The sequence below is a fragment of the Monodon monoceros genome, unplaced genomic scaffold (assembly GCF_005190385.1).
Source record: "Monodon monoceros isolate NGI ecotype Baffin Bay Population unplaced genomic scaffold, NGI_Narwhal_1 Super_Scaffold_17, whole genome shotgun sequence".
NCBI classification, from domain to species: Eukaryota; Metazoa; Chordata; class Mammalia; order Artiodactyla; family Monodontidae; genus Monodon; species Monodon monoceros.
The window spans coordinates 16,157,841-16,172,305 of record NW_021703773.1 but is presented as its reverse complement, the minus strand read 5'-3'; the positions used below and the strand labels follow the sequence as shown (position 1 = coordinate 16,172,305).

At 36.1% G+C, this 14,465-nt stretch overlaps 1 protein-coding gene across 1 annotated transcript in view; it reads right to left on the bottom strand.

Annotated features, from left to right (window-relative positions):
* The window catches only part of TUSC3 (tumor suppressor candidate 3), a 181,694-nt gene that overhangs the window by 100,415 nt on the left and 66,814 nt on the right, over positions 1-14,465 (bottom strand). Inside the window, exons 3-4 of the mRNA XM_029226695.1 lie at positions 5,242-5,359; positions 721-861 (exon numbers count right to left, since the gene is read on the bottom strand). Of these exons, the coding sequence (XP_029082528.1) occupies positions 721-861; positions 5,242-5,359 (259 nt within the window). The remainder of the gene's footprint in view (positions 1-720; positions 862-5,241; positions 5,360-14,465) is intronic.

Sequence of the window (14,465 nt, the reverse complement as noted above, 5' to 3'; positions counted from 1 at the left end):
ACCTACTTTTTCACTTGTTATACCTTAAGCTTCTTTCTACATCAGATATTCTTGCAAACCACTGTCTAGACTCTGGCACATTTAATTAGTCTCTTATTTTTACACATTTGATTTCTTTACGATTTTTTCCATTAAAATGAACATTTAAAATTTTTTTCCTATGGTTAAGAATTTAAATCATTCCTGATTGTATCCTTAAGTTAAATTCCTTAAAGTGGAGTTATTAAGTTAAATTCCATAAAATAAAGACATGACACATACCATTAGAATAGTTACACCAATTTATAGTCCCAAGCACAGTATATGTCAGTGGCATTTTCTCACATGGCTCATGAAAAAGTGGGTATTATCCCATTTTTATTTGCTCAAAGGATAGTTAAAAATTATACATCTGGTTTTTTAATTAGAATTTCTTTGATTACTAAGACCGCTGAGCAACAGTCAGTATATTTTTTAGCCTGTGAAATTACTTTGTGCCTAACTTACGTATTCTTTAATGGTTCCCTGATATTTTAAGAGCCATTATTTTAAAAACCATTTAAATTCACCTAACTCAAAGTTTAACTTACAGCTATCAGATGCAGTTTTCTTGAAGCAAGGAGAAATGTTCCATAGAGAAATTGAAAAAAACAAAAAAAAAATCCTGTGGCCTTATTACAATGTTCTACCAAACCACACTAATTAGCCTGTTATTAAAACTGGTAGGAAATATGAACATACATGAACATCCGTTCTGTCAGCAATCCACTTTGCTAGTTGCTCAGCTGCAAATCCAATTCTTTGAAGGTCAAAAGTATCAGCTCTCTTGGGTCTGCCTTTTGGAGGAAAATGCATAAATGTAGGAGCAGAGTTCATGTTGAGCTGTAAAACATGAGATAAAACATACTAAATACAATATCCCACCAATCTTCATATATCCTTCATCTGACATTTTATGGGGTTTTTTCCTGCATGAATTCTGGAAAGATAGCGTTTATTATGAAAATCCAAGTGGCTTTCCAGAGATTAACTACTGTTTTTAGTCATCTTACTATATTGTTGAATAGAAAAGAACTTAGGGATTAGGCCAAGCTTGCCGAACCTTCACATTTAACATACATCATTCATGTTCTCAGCTGGATCATCTATTTCATCGGCCATTTCCATCTTTATTTTCTAGAATTCTACAACTAAAGAATGAAATGATTCAAAGTGCAAAATAGAAACGCTGTAATTTGGTGGTACATGGACTGTTTTCACTTCTTAAGCAGTTACTAAAGAAAAAGGACCGGCATTTGATGAAAGATATAAATATATCATGTAATTAATTTCAAGTATATTGACTTCTTTGTTAAAACTTTAAAGACTTTTGTTCAACTCCTCCATTATTTCAACTGTCTCAAAATGGTTATATCTCATAACTATTTTCTAAAGGCAAGCTCCATTTGAAAAGTATACTGAATAAAACACTACTCTAGTATAAACAATATCATATCTAAAAACAAATATGAGGTTAATTTGCATTGAGGAGTAAACTGCAAAACATACATACAGATTAAACCCTTGCTGCCCAAGAATCATGAAAAATGTTTCAAATAAAAGGCAAAGAGATTTTTGGCCCTGACTTCCAATATATAGTTCAGAATTCCCCAATAATGAGAATAAAAAGCAAATTGAAGTAACAACAAACATCAGATCATGCTTGCTGTCATCAAGGTAAAGATACAGCAGTACCAGCTGTGGGCCTGCATGTTACGGACATTTAGCAATTTTTATTAAATTGAACAGAACACAGTCACCAATTCCTCTCTTCCCTGTGATATCTCCCCCTCCACATTTTGTTCATGTGTTTCCTGACAGATGCACAAGAGATAGCTACAGCCAATATGTAAATGTAAGATTCAAGGGAGAGGAAGTCCCTGCATTAGAACAATCAGAAACTCCACGCTAGGACACTTCACATCCTAGAATTTTAGAGTTAAAAAAATACAATTCAAAGCTTTCACCTTAATTAAAATGTACAAATTCCCAAGGCTACACAAAGCAGGGTACAACACACTCCTGACTGCTAGTGCAGAGCACCTTCTAACACATCATTAACTTGTTGGTCTGCTGTCAGACACTTAGCCTCAGCCATCACACGGGAATCACATATAATTTACTTTCCAAACAAGTCTCCAACAAGCCAGAGATTGTCAAATTTCTTCACTTGTTCTTAATATCATATCCAGACACCACAGCGACAGTGCTTTAAAACATCAGTTTAGAGAGAGTACTTCAACAAAATGCGATTCAGTACTTAGCAAGAAAGAAAACATACGCATTAAGAACCTTTTAGTAGTTCCCAAGTAAAACAAAATATACACTTCGCTATTTTTGTAGATTATAATTCCCCATAAAAATCATTAGCAGCTATAACTTTTATGCAATGCTGCATTTTAAAATGAAAACTCTTATTGCTGAGCCAGGGGCTAGGTTTTGGAAAAACAAAGCAGTGCTGTGTTTGGAATTCTGCTGATTCAAAATTAACCTGAGGAAATTTTTCAATTAAAAACAATCTTGACTTTACTCTTTTTTTCTTTCTTAATAAATTTATTTATTTATTTATTTATTTTGGCTGTGTTGGGTCCTCATTTCTGTGCGAGGGCTTTCTCTAGTTGCGGCGAGCAGGGGCCACTCTTCATCGCGGTGCGCAGGCCTCTCACTGTTGCAGCCTCTCTTGTTGCAGAGCACAGGCTCCAGATGCGCAGGCTCAGTAGCTGTGGCTCATGGGCCCAGTTGCTCCGTGGCATGTGGGATCCTCCCAGACCAGGGCTCAAACCCGTGTCCCCTGCATTAGCAGGCAGACTCTCAACCACTGCGCCACCAGGGAAGCCCTTGACTTCAACTCTTACATCTATGCCAAAGTTTAAAAAAATGTTTAAAGCATATAAAAGAACTCAACAATTATATCTAACAGTATATCTATATGTTTATATACTGGCAGCCTATATAGTCAGTACCTAGCACAAAGGAAGGATTACTTTGTCCCATAATTTTGTTTAGTTTTCTTTAATTCGAATTAGCTACCAACATTTTAAAGATAGAGAAATTTCATATAAAAATTCATTATTTGGGTCTCTACTTGAAAAACAGATCTAGCTCCACTAGCATGCATTTCTTCACTAGAGAGAGAGCTGAGCTGCATCTCCCTCACTGGGTCGGCTGGTCCTGTCCAGTCCGCTGTAGCCCCACCCATGCCAGTGAAACCAACGGTCAGCTGCATGGCATTCTGCTGATTTTATTTCTTACAGCAGTTAGGAAAAAAGTGAAATTTGAGTGTTTCCATTAAATATTTATGTTTTAAAAAAAGACCAAGAAAGATTTTGTTCTAATAAAGATAGGAGGGAACATATTTAATTATTCAAGTGAAGAGCTAATGTTTTTAATATACTAAGTATGTACATAAACAAAGATCCCATAATGAAACTAAACTCATGTAACTGGTTTCCCTCATTCAGCTTCCACGCCTGGCCAGGGTAGATGTTTGGGCTTGAAGCCTCTGCTCTAGCAATCAGACTGGACCTGGGTGACTGTTTTCTAAGATGGCAGAGAGGATTCATGTATATACTGAGTGAACATATATATTCATGTATATACCAAATGCTATATATATATAGCACTACCATCTGATGATCTCTAAGGCCAAGTCTCCTGAGATTCTACACAGACGTATAAATTACATGAAAAAATATTTGGATGTTATAGTACTGTAATTTACCTTTACGAGGTTATTTGAAATTACACATTTATGTTTATGTGTTTTTCTTTATTTTTATATTATTAGCTCCCTAGTCTATAAGCTCCTTATGGGGAAGAATTATGTATGTTTTTCTCACCAATTCAATAATACTTCCTGAATAGACGGACAAAAGGCAACATGCCCAAAAGGTAAAATAAATTTGTAAGGAAAAAATAAATGAAGAATACTAATAGGAAAGCCCAAGAGTAAAGGGTATTGAAGGCAAAAGGAGAGAATTTATTCTATTCAACTAGAAACTGTCAAAGAAGAATGAATTATCAATCTGGAAGCAAGTAAGCAGAAACACTCACTAATGGACGATTTACAATTAGCTTGAGTCTTTACAGAACTAAATACTTTTTCATGACGTGGTAAAGAACTGCACCAGAGTGTCACATGTGAGAAAAATAAAATAGACCAAGATACCCAAACTAATCAATGCTGGGTATGGCACTAAGTTTTACATTTGAAAGGCATGATCAAGTAGTGATAAATACAAGAAATTAATAACTGCAGGGTAACAGCAGGGATCAAGAAGCCAGACAGCTGAGCTCAAATTCTATCACCATTTTATTTTATTATCTCCATATACTAACTCTGTAACCTTGCACAAGTGATGTTAACCTCCCCATACCTTAATTTCCTCATCTATGAAATAGAGATAAAAACAACATATTTCGGGCTTCCCTGGTGGCGCAGTGGTTGAGGGTCCGCCTGCCGATGCAGGGGACACGGGTTCGTGCCCCGGTCCGGGAAGATCCCACATGCCACGGAGTGGCTGGGCCCGTGAGCCATGGCCGCTGAGCCTGCGCGTCCAGAGCCTGTGCTCCACAACGGGAGAGGCCACAACAGTGAGAGGCCCGCGTACCGCAAAACAACAAAACAAAAAAACATATTTCTCTTTGGATTGTTATGACGCTAAATGAAAGAAAACACATGAAGTACTTAGAAGAGTCGTTGGACTTATAAGGACTCAATGTTAGCGATGATGATGTAATCGCGACAAATTCCAATAGGACTGGTATCCTTATAGGAAGCAGGACGTGAGTCCCATTGGGTGAGGGTCCCATCCTTATGACCTCATATAACTTTAATTACCCCCTTAAAGGCCTTATATCCCCCCAAAGCAGCATAAAGGTTAAGTAAAACTTACACTGAATCTTATATAAAATTTCACAAATTTATGCAAAATACCACCCAAACCACATACAATATATCAAAATAAGGCTAATGCATGTAAACTGCCACTGTATGCTGAAAAAACATACTTCCTCTATAATGGAAAAGTCAAAATGTGTTGATTCACTAATGGCAAAAACTACGTACTGATAAAGGTAACATTGACTGTAATTATTGTAATCATATCACATAATTAATAACTACTCATTGCATGAACTGAATTGTATTTTTATCTGGCAAACAGAGATGCGGCAATCTTAACTAACTCTATTAAATATGTTATTAAAATAAGACTCTTTTACCTGCTGAAAAACATCTGTTCCCTCATCGTAGTCCACCATACTGAAGAAGAGTTTGTTACAAAAAGCAGAGGAATAGCGCCACGAGTTAGCCAGTATTTGATATTCTTCGTTAGCTTGCCTGATAAGGATAATGGGACAGAGTAGAAACATTATCAGTATTGAAACATTAACAAAGCTATTAATAAAACAGGTAATTCTGGGACAAGAGTTGGTCTGTTTTAGTATGAACTGCAAGCTAAGAGTAGATTTTATAGTTTAAACGGAGGTAAAAAAATAGAATATTCCATGACGTAAAAATTATACAGAATTCAAACTTTATCATTCGTGAATAAAGGGTTACTGCATCACAGCCACACTGATTCCTTTACTTACTGCTATGTTTGCTATTACACTACATAAGGGCAGAGTGGAGGAGTTCTAATAGAAAGCGTGTGGGCAAAAAAGCCCATCCTGACCCTTTAAATAAGAAGCCCGACAACTCTTATTACAGGGGATAAAATCATTTTGTGCCGTCTCCTATACATATAGCTTAAATCTTCTGATGATTTTTAGTAACAGGCATAGAGCAATTTTTAAGAATTTTGGAATTCACTTTAATGGAGAAATAAAAATCATGGATATATGTTTTAAAACTGTAAATACAGTTGTACTGCACCTTTATATATTCCATCTATCTAAAAATGCATTTACATTCACACCTAAAAGTAAGCAAAAATTTGAGTAGCTAAACCAAATGCCACAAACAAGCTCTTCTCTAAGAGCATATTTACTCCTATTTTGAATTTGTTTCTATTGGACATTTTGTTGATATGCCAGGTACTAAAGCTCTATATTTAGGTGAAGGCAGGGAGTGGAAATAAAGAAACGGTGTTGCTACAAGGATGTAGGTATAGTCATGGAAAAAGAAGCAACAGTGATTGCTAAAACTTTAATTTTAAAAAGAGGGGAGGGGGCTTCTTCCATACGGTTGACTATTCACAGGAGATCTGGGGAGTCTCTCCCAAAAGAAGTATAGATATAAAAAGGTATAACCCCACAGTCACAAAGAGACTTGGAGTGGAGTCAGCAGCAGATAAACGAGTTCAAGAACTATCTGGAAAACATAAGGCTAGTGGAAAAGTTTTGATGGAGGAAGTTACAATCCCAGAGAAGACTGCAGTACAAGGAGAAGCTAGGAAAAATACTGGATTAGAAGCAGCAGAGATGCTGGCTCTGAGATTTCATCTTGCTAACGAGCTAGCCTATTACTGTTTCATGGATGCTGGCAGAAGCCATGAGACTCCTGGGTTAGAGACTTTATGGACTTTATTCTTCGTGTTTGTTTGCATCAGTTCCCCATGCCCCCAAGTTCATGGGGTAGCACAAAAGGCCCTTCCTGAATACCTGCACACACAGTTCACTGTGTTACAGGACAGCCATACTGAGTTTGGAGGACTTACTGTTTTTATAGCACATGATGATAAACCCCATGCTTTGTTCAGTGAAACAAATAATGTCACTCCTTAAGGCTTGTCACCGCACACACAACCCTTGGCATTCTTGGCATGCCCAGCAAGAACATGCAGGATCATCAAAGCCCATGGCAGAATGATCATACTGTTGCTTTTGCCAACAGTATTCACAAAAAAATAACAATGCCATATAAAAAAAAAAAAAAAAGAGCAAGGAAAGTAAAAGAGCGAGCACTTATAAATAGAAAATATGATTTCTCAAATGAAACACCAATATTAGTAGAGTTAAATAAAATTCAAAGAACAAAATGGACACAGGTGGACAATATTGGTGGACAATATTGGTGGGAGGAAGGAGAGAGGTACCTAGGCATATAATCCAATAAGCCCAATCTTCACATAGAAGGAGCCCCAAAAAGAGAAGAGACAAAGGAAATTTTCTGGAAACACAGTACAATTAAAGGAGACTAGGTATTCAAATTAAAATTACTTCCCAGGTTCTGAATAAGAGGAATAAGAAAAGACCAACATATTGTGATATTTTACAACACTAGAGGCTGGCAGATAACAGAATAACGCCTTCAGAGTTTTGAGGGCATGTTATTTTCAATCTAGAATTGTGTATCAAGCCAAACGATTAAGTTTGAAATAAACACGTTTGAAAAAATGTAAGTCATATGAAATTACCTTAGGCTATAATTGATAGAAATGGTAAAAATGAGAGTGTGATAGAAGAACTGTAAGGAAGGTAAAAGGGCAACTAGAAATATGATGCAGTAGGCAAGGTGGAAGATGTGTAAGAAAGCTGTGATCCAACTACGAAGCTATGAAATACAAATCAGGACAGGAATTTACTTGGACTTCAAGATGAAGAGAACCGATTGTAAGCAACCATTACAATTAGAAAGAGTGGCACGATGCCCAGACTATCATTAAGGCACGTGTGGTCCTGCGACAGGAAAAGCAACAACAAAATGAATCTAAAAGGCAAGGTCCAAAGAAGAAGAAAATTAAAATGTATCATAATCTTGATTGCTAGGTGATGGGTAAAGGCAGTCATTTTGAACATTTTCTTTTGCGTCAGGGAGGGCGTCATAAACAACAGCACTGTGGAAAAGGAACCATAATAAAAACCTACTACTTTGCAATTGATGCTATTTCTGTAGAAACAATAAGTCAACCTACAGACAGAGCACAGATGTAATGATGGTTACAGTACAGAATGTAAGAGCTATCAACTATGACAATACAGGATTGGTAGGTAAAAGGGAGGAAGAAGGTGTACTTGCTAATCTTCGACTTAGGGAATCAAGAGATATCACTTACACTTATGAACAAGAAATAGAAGAGTGCTACTTACTGTTTAATAAAAACTATAAAAATGGTAAGGGGTGAGATGAGTTAAATCCTCACCTATTAGAGCCAGAAATGTAAAGATCAGGTCTACTGCATGAAATATATAAGACTAACACTTAGAGGTATGAAAAAAACACCAGAAGAAAAAAACACAAAGGAATAACAGTGATTGCCTGTGGCTAAGTCTGCAAATAAGTGAGTGCAAGGGCTAGGGACATTCTAGGCCTTTTTTTATTAACAAGGAGCACATAACAGTGCTATGATTAAAATATATTTAAGTGGGCTAAATATGAACAAGGCTATAATCTGAGCTCACTTAGCATAAAGACCTTAAGGGCACGTTTTAAGACAGCACAGTACAAAAACCGACCACTGTAAAGATCAGCCTGAGACTGCACTGTGCTCCCTAGGCAGAAAATTATATTGTATACATTCTGAATCTGTTCAAATGAAATAATTACAAACTTTCAAAACTTTGGTGGTTAAATAAGATTTAACCTGAGCACCTAATAGCAAGAAGTGAGCTAATCTCCAAGGTCTCTGCTTTCATGGAGTTGACGTTTTAGTGAGGAGACATATAATAAACAACCAAATAAACAAATGAAAATCATTAAAAGGTAAGATATACACTGAGAAAAAAAATTACATGGAATTGTATTACAGAAAACAGTGGAGGATCTACTCAGATGACGCGGTCATAAAAGGTTTCTCAGATGAAGCGACACTAATACTCAAATCCCAAGGGTGAGAAAAAGCCATCGCTGAAAAGAGCTGGAGAACGGACATTTCGGAGAGCAGGAACAGCAAGCACGAGGGCTGGGAAGGGAAAGACTTCAAGGTACTGGAGAGATGAAGCTGTGATGTAAATGGGAACATACTCTCTGTCTCCTGGAGGGATACACGTGGATTACATGGTTCACACCCTCCCCTCATCTATTTAAAACAGTGCCTCACGGCTCCTCTTCGAACCCTAAATAAAAGCAGTTAGGACCAATATGAGCCCTAAAATCTGAGTTGATTTTTGTCATATGGAATATAATGTTACATCATTGATTTTCAAAGAAAAAATGTACAGTAGTGTCACACGGTGAATTGGCACTGATGATTAAGTAGATCTGAACATCTCTGTACTAATGAACCTTAAGAGACCGGTGCGGCCTTAAAAAAAATCGTTAAAACGATAGCATAACAATTAAGAAAGCAGTTTATTTTTACACAAAAGGACATCTTACACAAAAGCACATTTTAACTTAAAATGAAACTTAGGGAAATGGCACATCTGCAAAAACTGGCATTCTTATGATAATGATGCTCTGAGAAATGAAAATGCTTCATTTTGAAAAATACACAGGAAAAATACTATCAAATTTTAGTATTCAACATCTGAGTATAGTATCTTATGGAATGATATAAGACTGGGATAATCTTGAACTTTTTTCCCTTATAATGTTATAACCTACCGCAGACCTATTAGAATCTACTAAGTATACATTCATTCACTCATTAATTCACTCCACAAATATATATTAGTGCCAACAATGTGTCAGGTAATGAAGGACTGAATAATAAGTTCAAGGGCCCTGACTTCAAGGAGAATACACTCTAGTGAGAAACTGATGCCTCACACAAGTATACACAAAATGTCAGATAGCTGGAAATACTCTGAAGAAAATAAAACGAGAAAATGTGATAAGTCGTATTGAGGGGTCAAAGAGGATGAATTCATTTTGCCTTCAAACTCTGTTTTCTACACCATCCACTTCCTCAGTTTAATTTCCTAGTAATCAACTGTGGGTTCTATCCTCTGTTCCAAAGTCCTAAAGAGTTCCCCACTGCCTATATAACGAAGACCATGGGCAGAAGAGAAAACAAGAGCCTCTATCCCCTGGCCACAATTTACATCTACAGTCTGTATCCACAGGAACATATCACATGCTCAAAGGGTCTCTCCGTTTTGTGACACCCTGTGTTCATTCTTTAAGCTTTAAATCATTAAATCCTCTGCTTCAAATGTCCTCCCTTCTTTCAAAAGCTTGCTCAAAAATGCCCCTCCCTCAGAAGCCACTTCAATTCTCTATAATACTTCGGGCAACTGTCAGAAATGGAAATTCTCAGCTGCCGTGCAGCGCTGTTTATTTTATGCATATACTGTTCTGCTTATGCGTACTATGTTTATGCAGTGATTGTCCAGAATAGGTATTTAATAAAGGTTTGATGATGAATAATATACTTTCCTAAAGAGTCAATATATTACATATACCCTAAAACTAAATAATACTAACTTAGAGATTTTGAATTCTGGACAGTCTGACTAAAAGCCCACTTAGTCAGATTTATGTCACAGGTTAATGTCTCTTTTAAGGCCAATTTGCTTCACGGTATCGGTGGTCTTAGGAAGAAAAAAAGAAACACCTTAAATCTTTGTACCATCACAAATATATGCTATTTGTCAAAGGAATAGTGGTCTTGATTTGAAAGATTATAAGGACTAAATCATCTCCTAACATCATGTTCCTAAATCAATTTCATATGAAATATAAAATCTAGATCTTAATCATCAGTGATGTTTATTCAGCGTTTTAATATATGCTACAATAATAAAAAAGTATACCTCACAGTCTCCGCCTTTAAGAAGCTTGTCAGAGAACAGAATAGACACACACTAACACACAAGTAAGATACATATATTGAAAAAAGAATGCAGATTGTAGCTGCTATACAGCATATAGAAGAGAACGGGATCACAGTGGATTGAGCAGCTGGACAAAGTGTGAATGTGAAAATATTCAGAAAAGAATGAAAGGACTAAAATTATAATAATCAAGGAAGGACAGGAAGAGAATATGAAGGCAACAGAAGCAGTATAAACAAAGACTACCCAGTATGAAATGTATATTATGTAGTCAAATAACAGAACTAAGTTTCATGTTAGAAAATAAGGAAAGAATAGACTGGAAGCTCTCTTCCAGGAGAAAGATAAATAAGATCTTGACTTTATTCTGTAAATAGTGAACAACTACAAGTGTTTTGAAAGAAGTAGATTATGCAAAATACTAATTAAGAAAGCTGTATCTGGCAACAGTGTGCATAATGTATTAGAGGAGGAGAAAATAAATGTTTGTAAACCACTCAGAACATTACTATACTGGTCTAGTTGGGAAAATATATGCGGCTATTAAAATACTATATAAATGAAGATATGACCTATTTCTTACATATTCTCCTTTAGAATCTAGAGCACCAAAGCAACAAGCAAAATTTTCTACACATCTTGCTTCTAGTTAGGAATCTATCTGTTGGCATAAAGAATTCCAGGGGAGCTAAGCAAATTACATTTTTTCAACACAAATACAATACTCAGAGAAAATTTACTACTGACAAGGTAAATGGGGGCTTTCTTCTGTTGAAGGTAATTTAGTAGCAATAGGACTAGAGACCAGATCTGTTTGTCACTAGAAATAATTCAATAAGCCTGAGAAAAACATATTTCAATGTTGATGATATCTATTTAGGGTAAAAAAGATTGTTAGAAGGAATATGTCCCAATAACATAAATCCTGTTCTCTAAACTTAACTCCATTATCTCTTATCTCTCCATATTCCAACTTCTTCATGCTTAACAGGGGATAGAAGAAGCCTAACTAATGACAAAGAAAGTGACTGGCTTCTTGCATATGTTTGTGTCAGCTTAGACTAATGAGCAAAGGTGTCATTAATGCTTATTAGAACCCTTCAGACTTCACTGCCATCTGAAATTGAAAGCTGAAAACCACAAATGCTCCTAGCACTTAAATAAGCACATTTCCAACACTGTTAGCTAAAAAAGTACTTTCTGTTTTAATAGTTCATAGGAACATTAGAGACGTAACTTTATGAATGGGAGGAACACTGTAAATTTTCCTAATCTATTAACATGCAGCCTGAAGAGGGCAGTCAAGTTGCAGCAAAGCATCCAGGAAGGCCTAAGCAGTAACTGCAGGGCACAGTTCTGGGAAAACTCTTCTATTAAATCTTCTCAATTTTTTATTATGGAAACAAGAAAAAAATCAATCCAAATGCTATAGCAGTTTATAATCCTTTTTAAAGGGTTATGCAAAACTAAAAAGGATTATTAACTCATCCATAGTTGTATATATTTAATATAGCTCCCATGATGAATGTAGTTTTTATCTTTTATGCCCTTGAAGGGAATTTTTAAGAAATATGGTTTTTCTTTTTTTTTTTTGCGGTACGCGGGCCTCTCACTGTTGTGGCCTCTCCCGCCGCAGAGCACAGGCTCCGGACGCGCAGGCCCAGCGGCCATGGCTCACGGGCCCAGCCGCTCCGCGGCATGTGGGATCCTCCCGGACCGGGGCACGAACCCACGTCCCCTGCATCGGCAGGCGGACTCTCAAACACTGCGCCACCAGGGAAGCCCTATAGTTTCTCTTTTTAATGTTAATCAAACTTCCTATAAAAAGATTCATATTAAAATCTCTATGTATGCCTTTTATTTATATTTTTATGATAAATTATATATAGATATAACTATATATTGCATGGATATTCCAAAGTGTATCTTCATAAAACCTCAAATTATTCAATCTCTATAGATAGTGATATATAGAGAGAGATCTGGTGTGAGTGGAACCATCCATTACTTACGGTTCTGATACCCTGAAGAGAAAAAAACTGGTAAACAACACCCTGCACAAAGATTTCAGCAGTGATTTCTCTCTGGTTGTGCTACAAATATTCAGGACCCTACTGAATATACTGAAATATATTAAATAGACCCAATGCCTCTGAAGAGCTGAAGAATCCACAGTTAACTACCACTTTGTAACTGGCTCTGTATAATTCACTACTTGCCAGATAAAGATATTGTGTCCATTACGCCTATGTTTTCTGAGCATCTATTTTTTTCTTTGGAAAACAATTCTAACGTGAACATGCGATTCCAACGCATATATTACAGCAAAAATGTATTACAGCAAAAATGTATAAGAGATATTAAACTGTATATAACATGCATAGTAGCAACTCAGTTTATGAGTCAGCAGAATTTTTGTTCTCTTAAGAAAAATGGTAATACTAACACACAAAAAAGCTTAACAGGTTGTATGCTAAGAAAACTGACACATAGCTAAAAGAAGAAAGGAACTGTGCAGAAATTAGGAAATCTAGTTAATGATTTGTTTTCAGAGATCATACTGGTGGGGTGTAATTTTAAACTATTTTATATGCAGTGAAAGGGAGAGCAAATGAGCAAATACACCAGTATTGCTGGGATCCAGGTTTTCATTTTGGAGAAAGGAGATAAAACTATGGAATAGGGAAAATAGAGGAAAAACCCTACAGTGTTAGCCTGGAATAGGAGATATCTAGTTAAAGTCATAATTTATATATGTATGTATGTATGTGTGTGTAGGTACACACATACACACATCCTAGCTCTATCTACTAAAAAAGGCTGCAAGCAATGATACTGTCCCAGCAGCAAACAGTATAACTTGCCCAGTTCTTGCTTTCTAAATATCATTTCCTACCAAAAAACTGATTCACTTTGTTATAAAGCAGAAACTAACACACCATTGTAAAGCAATTATACCCCAATAAAGATGTAAAAAAAAAAAATGCTTCTTGCAGTTCCATGACAGGGAAAATATATAAAGTAGGCTTAGAATATTTTGTTGAGCCAGAAAGCAAAGACTAACAGAGGCATGTAAATGACACAGGAGTTGGTTTCCACTGATCAAATTTAGGGCAACTTGAACACTGAAGAATAATCACAGAAACAGATTAGTAAATAAAAAAAAGAATCTTTGCATTGAGATACTCAGAAGGGCAAATGGAGGAAAGAAAAGCTCTCATTTATAAAAGAATACTAACTAATTAATGTTAAAGCAATGACAGAATGTTTAAAAATCACTCCTTCACAATCATCAATGTAATATCAAATTCAGGCAGAGATGATCAATGGATGTTACAATCACTGGGTAAAAAAGTGCCAAGAAACAGGATAGTCACATTATCTCAAAGTGTCCCCCCTCTTAACCCATTCACCTTCCCCAAACACTTACTACAAGGGAAAGATATACTTGTACAACAGAAAGATGTAATGATCACCGCCTCTATCGAGTGATCGATCTCATCACTGGTGTTTGAAAGAACTAAAATTATGTGCCTCCTGATAGGATGCAATAAGAAGTACACAAATAACTGCTATAGTACTTTTAAAAGAAGCAGATTATGTCATTGAATTAATGCCATTTCACTTAAAAGTAATAATGGTATTCTGATTAGGTAAGAATGTCTTATTAAAATATGCAAACTGAAATATTTAGCAGTGATAGTTCATGATGTCCACAAGTTAAAAGTATATCTGCTGGTATGTGACTCATTTTTTACTTATACTTAAAAGACTGTGAACAAAGA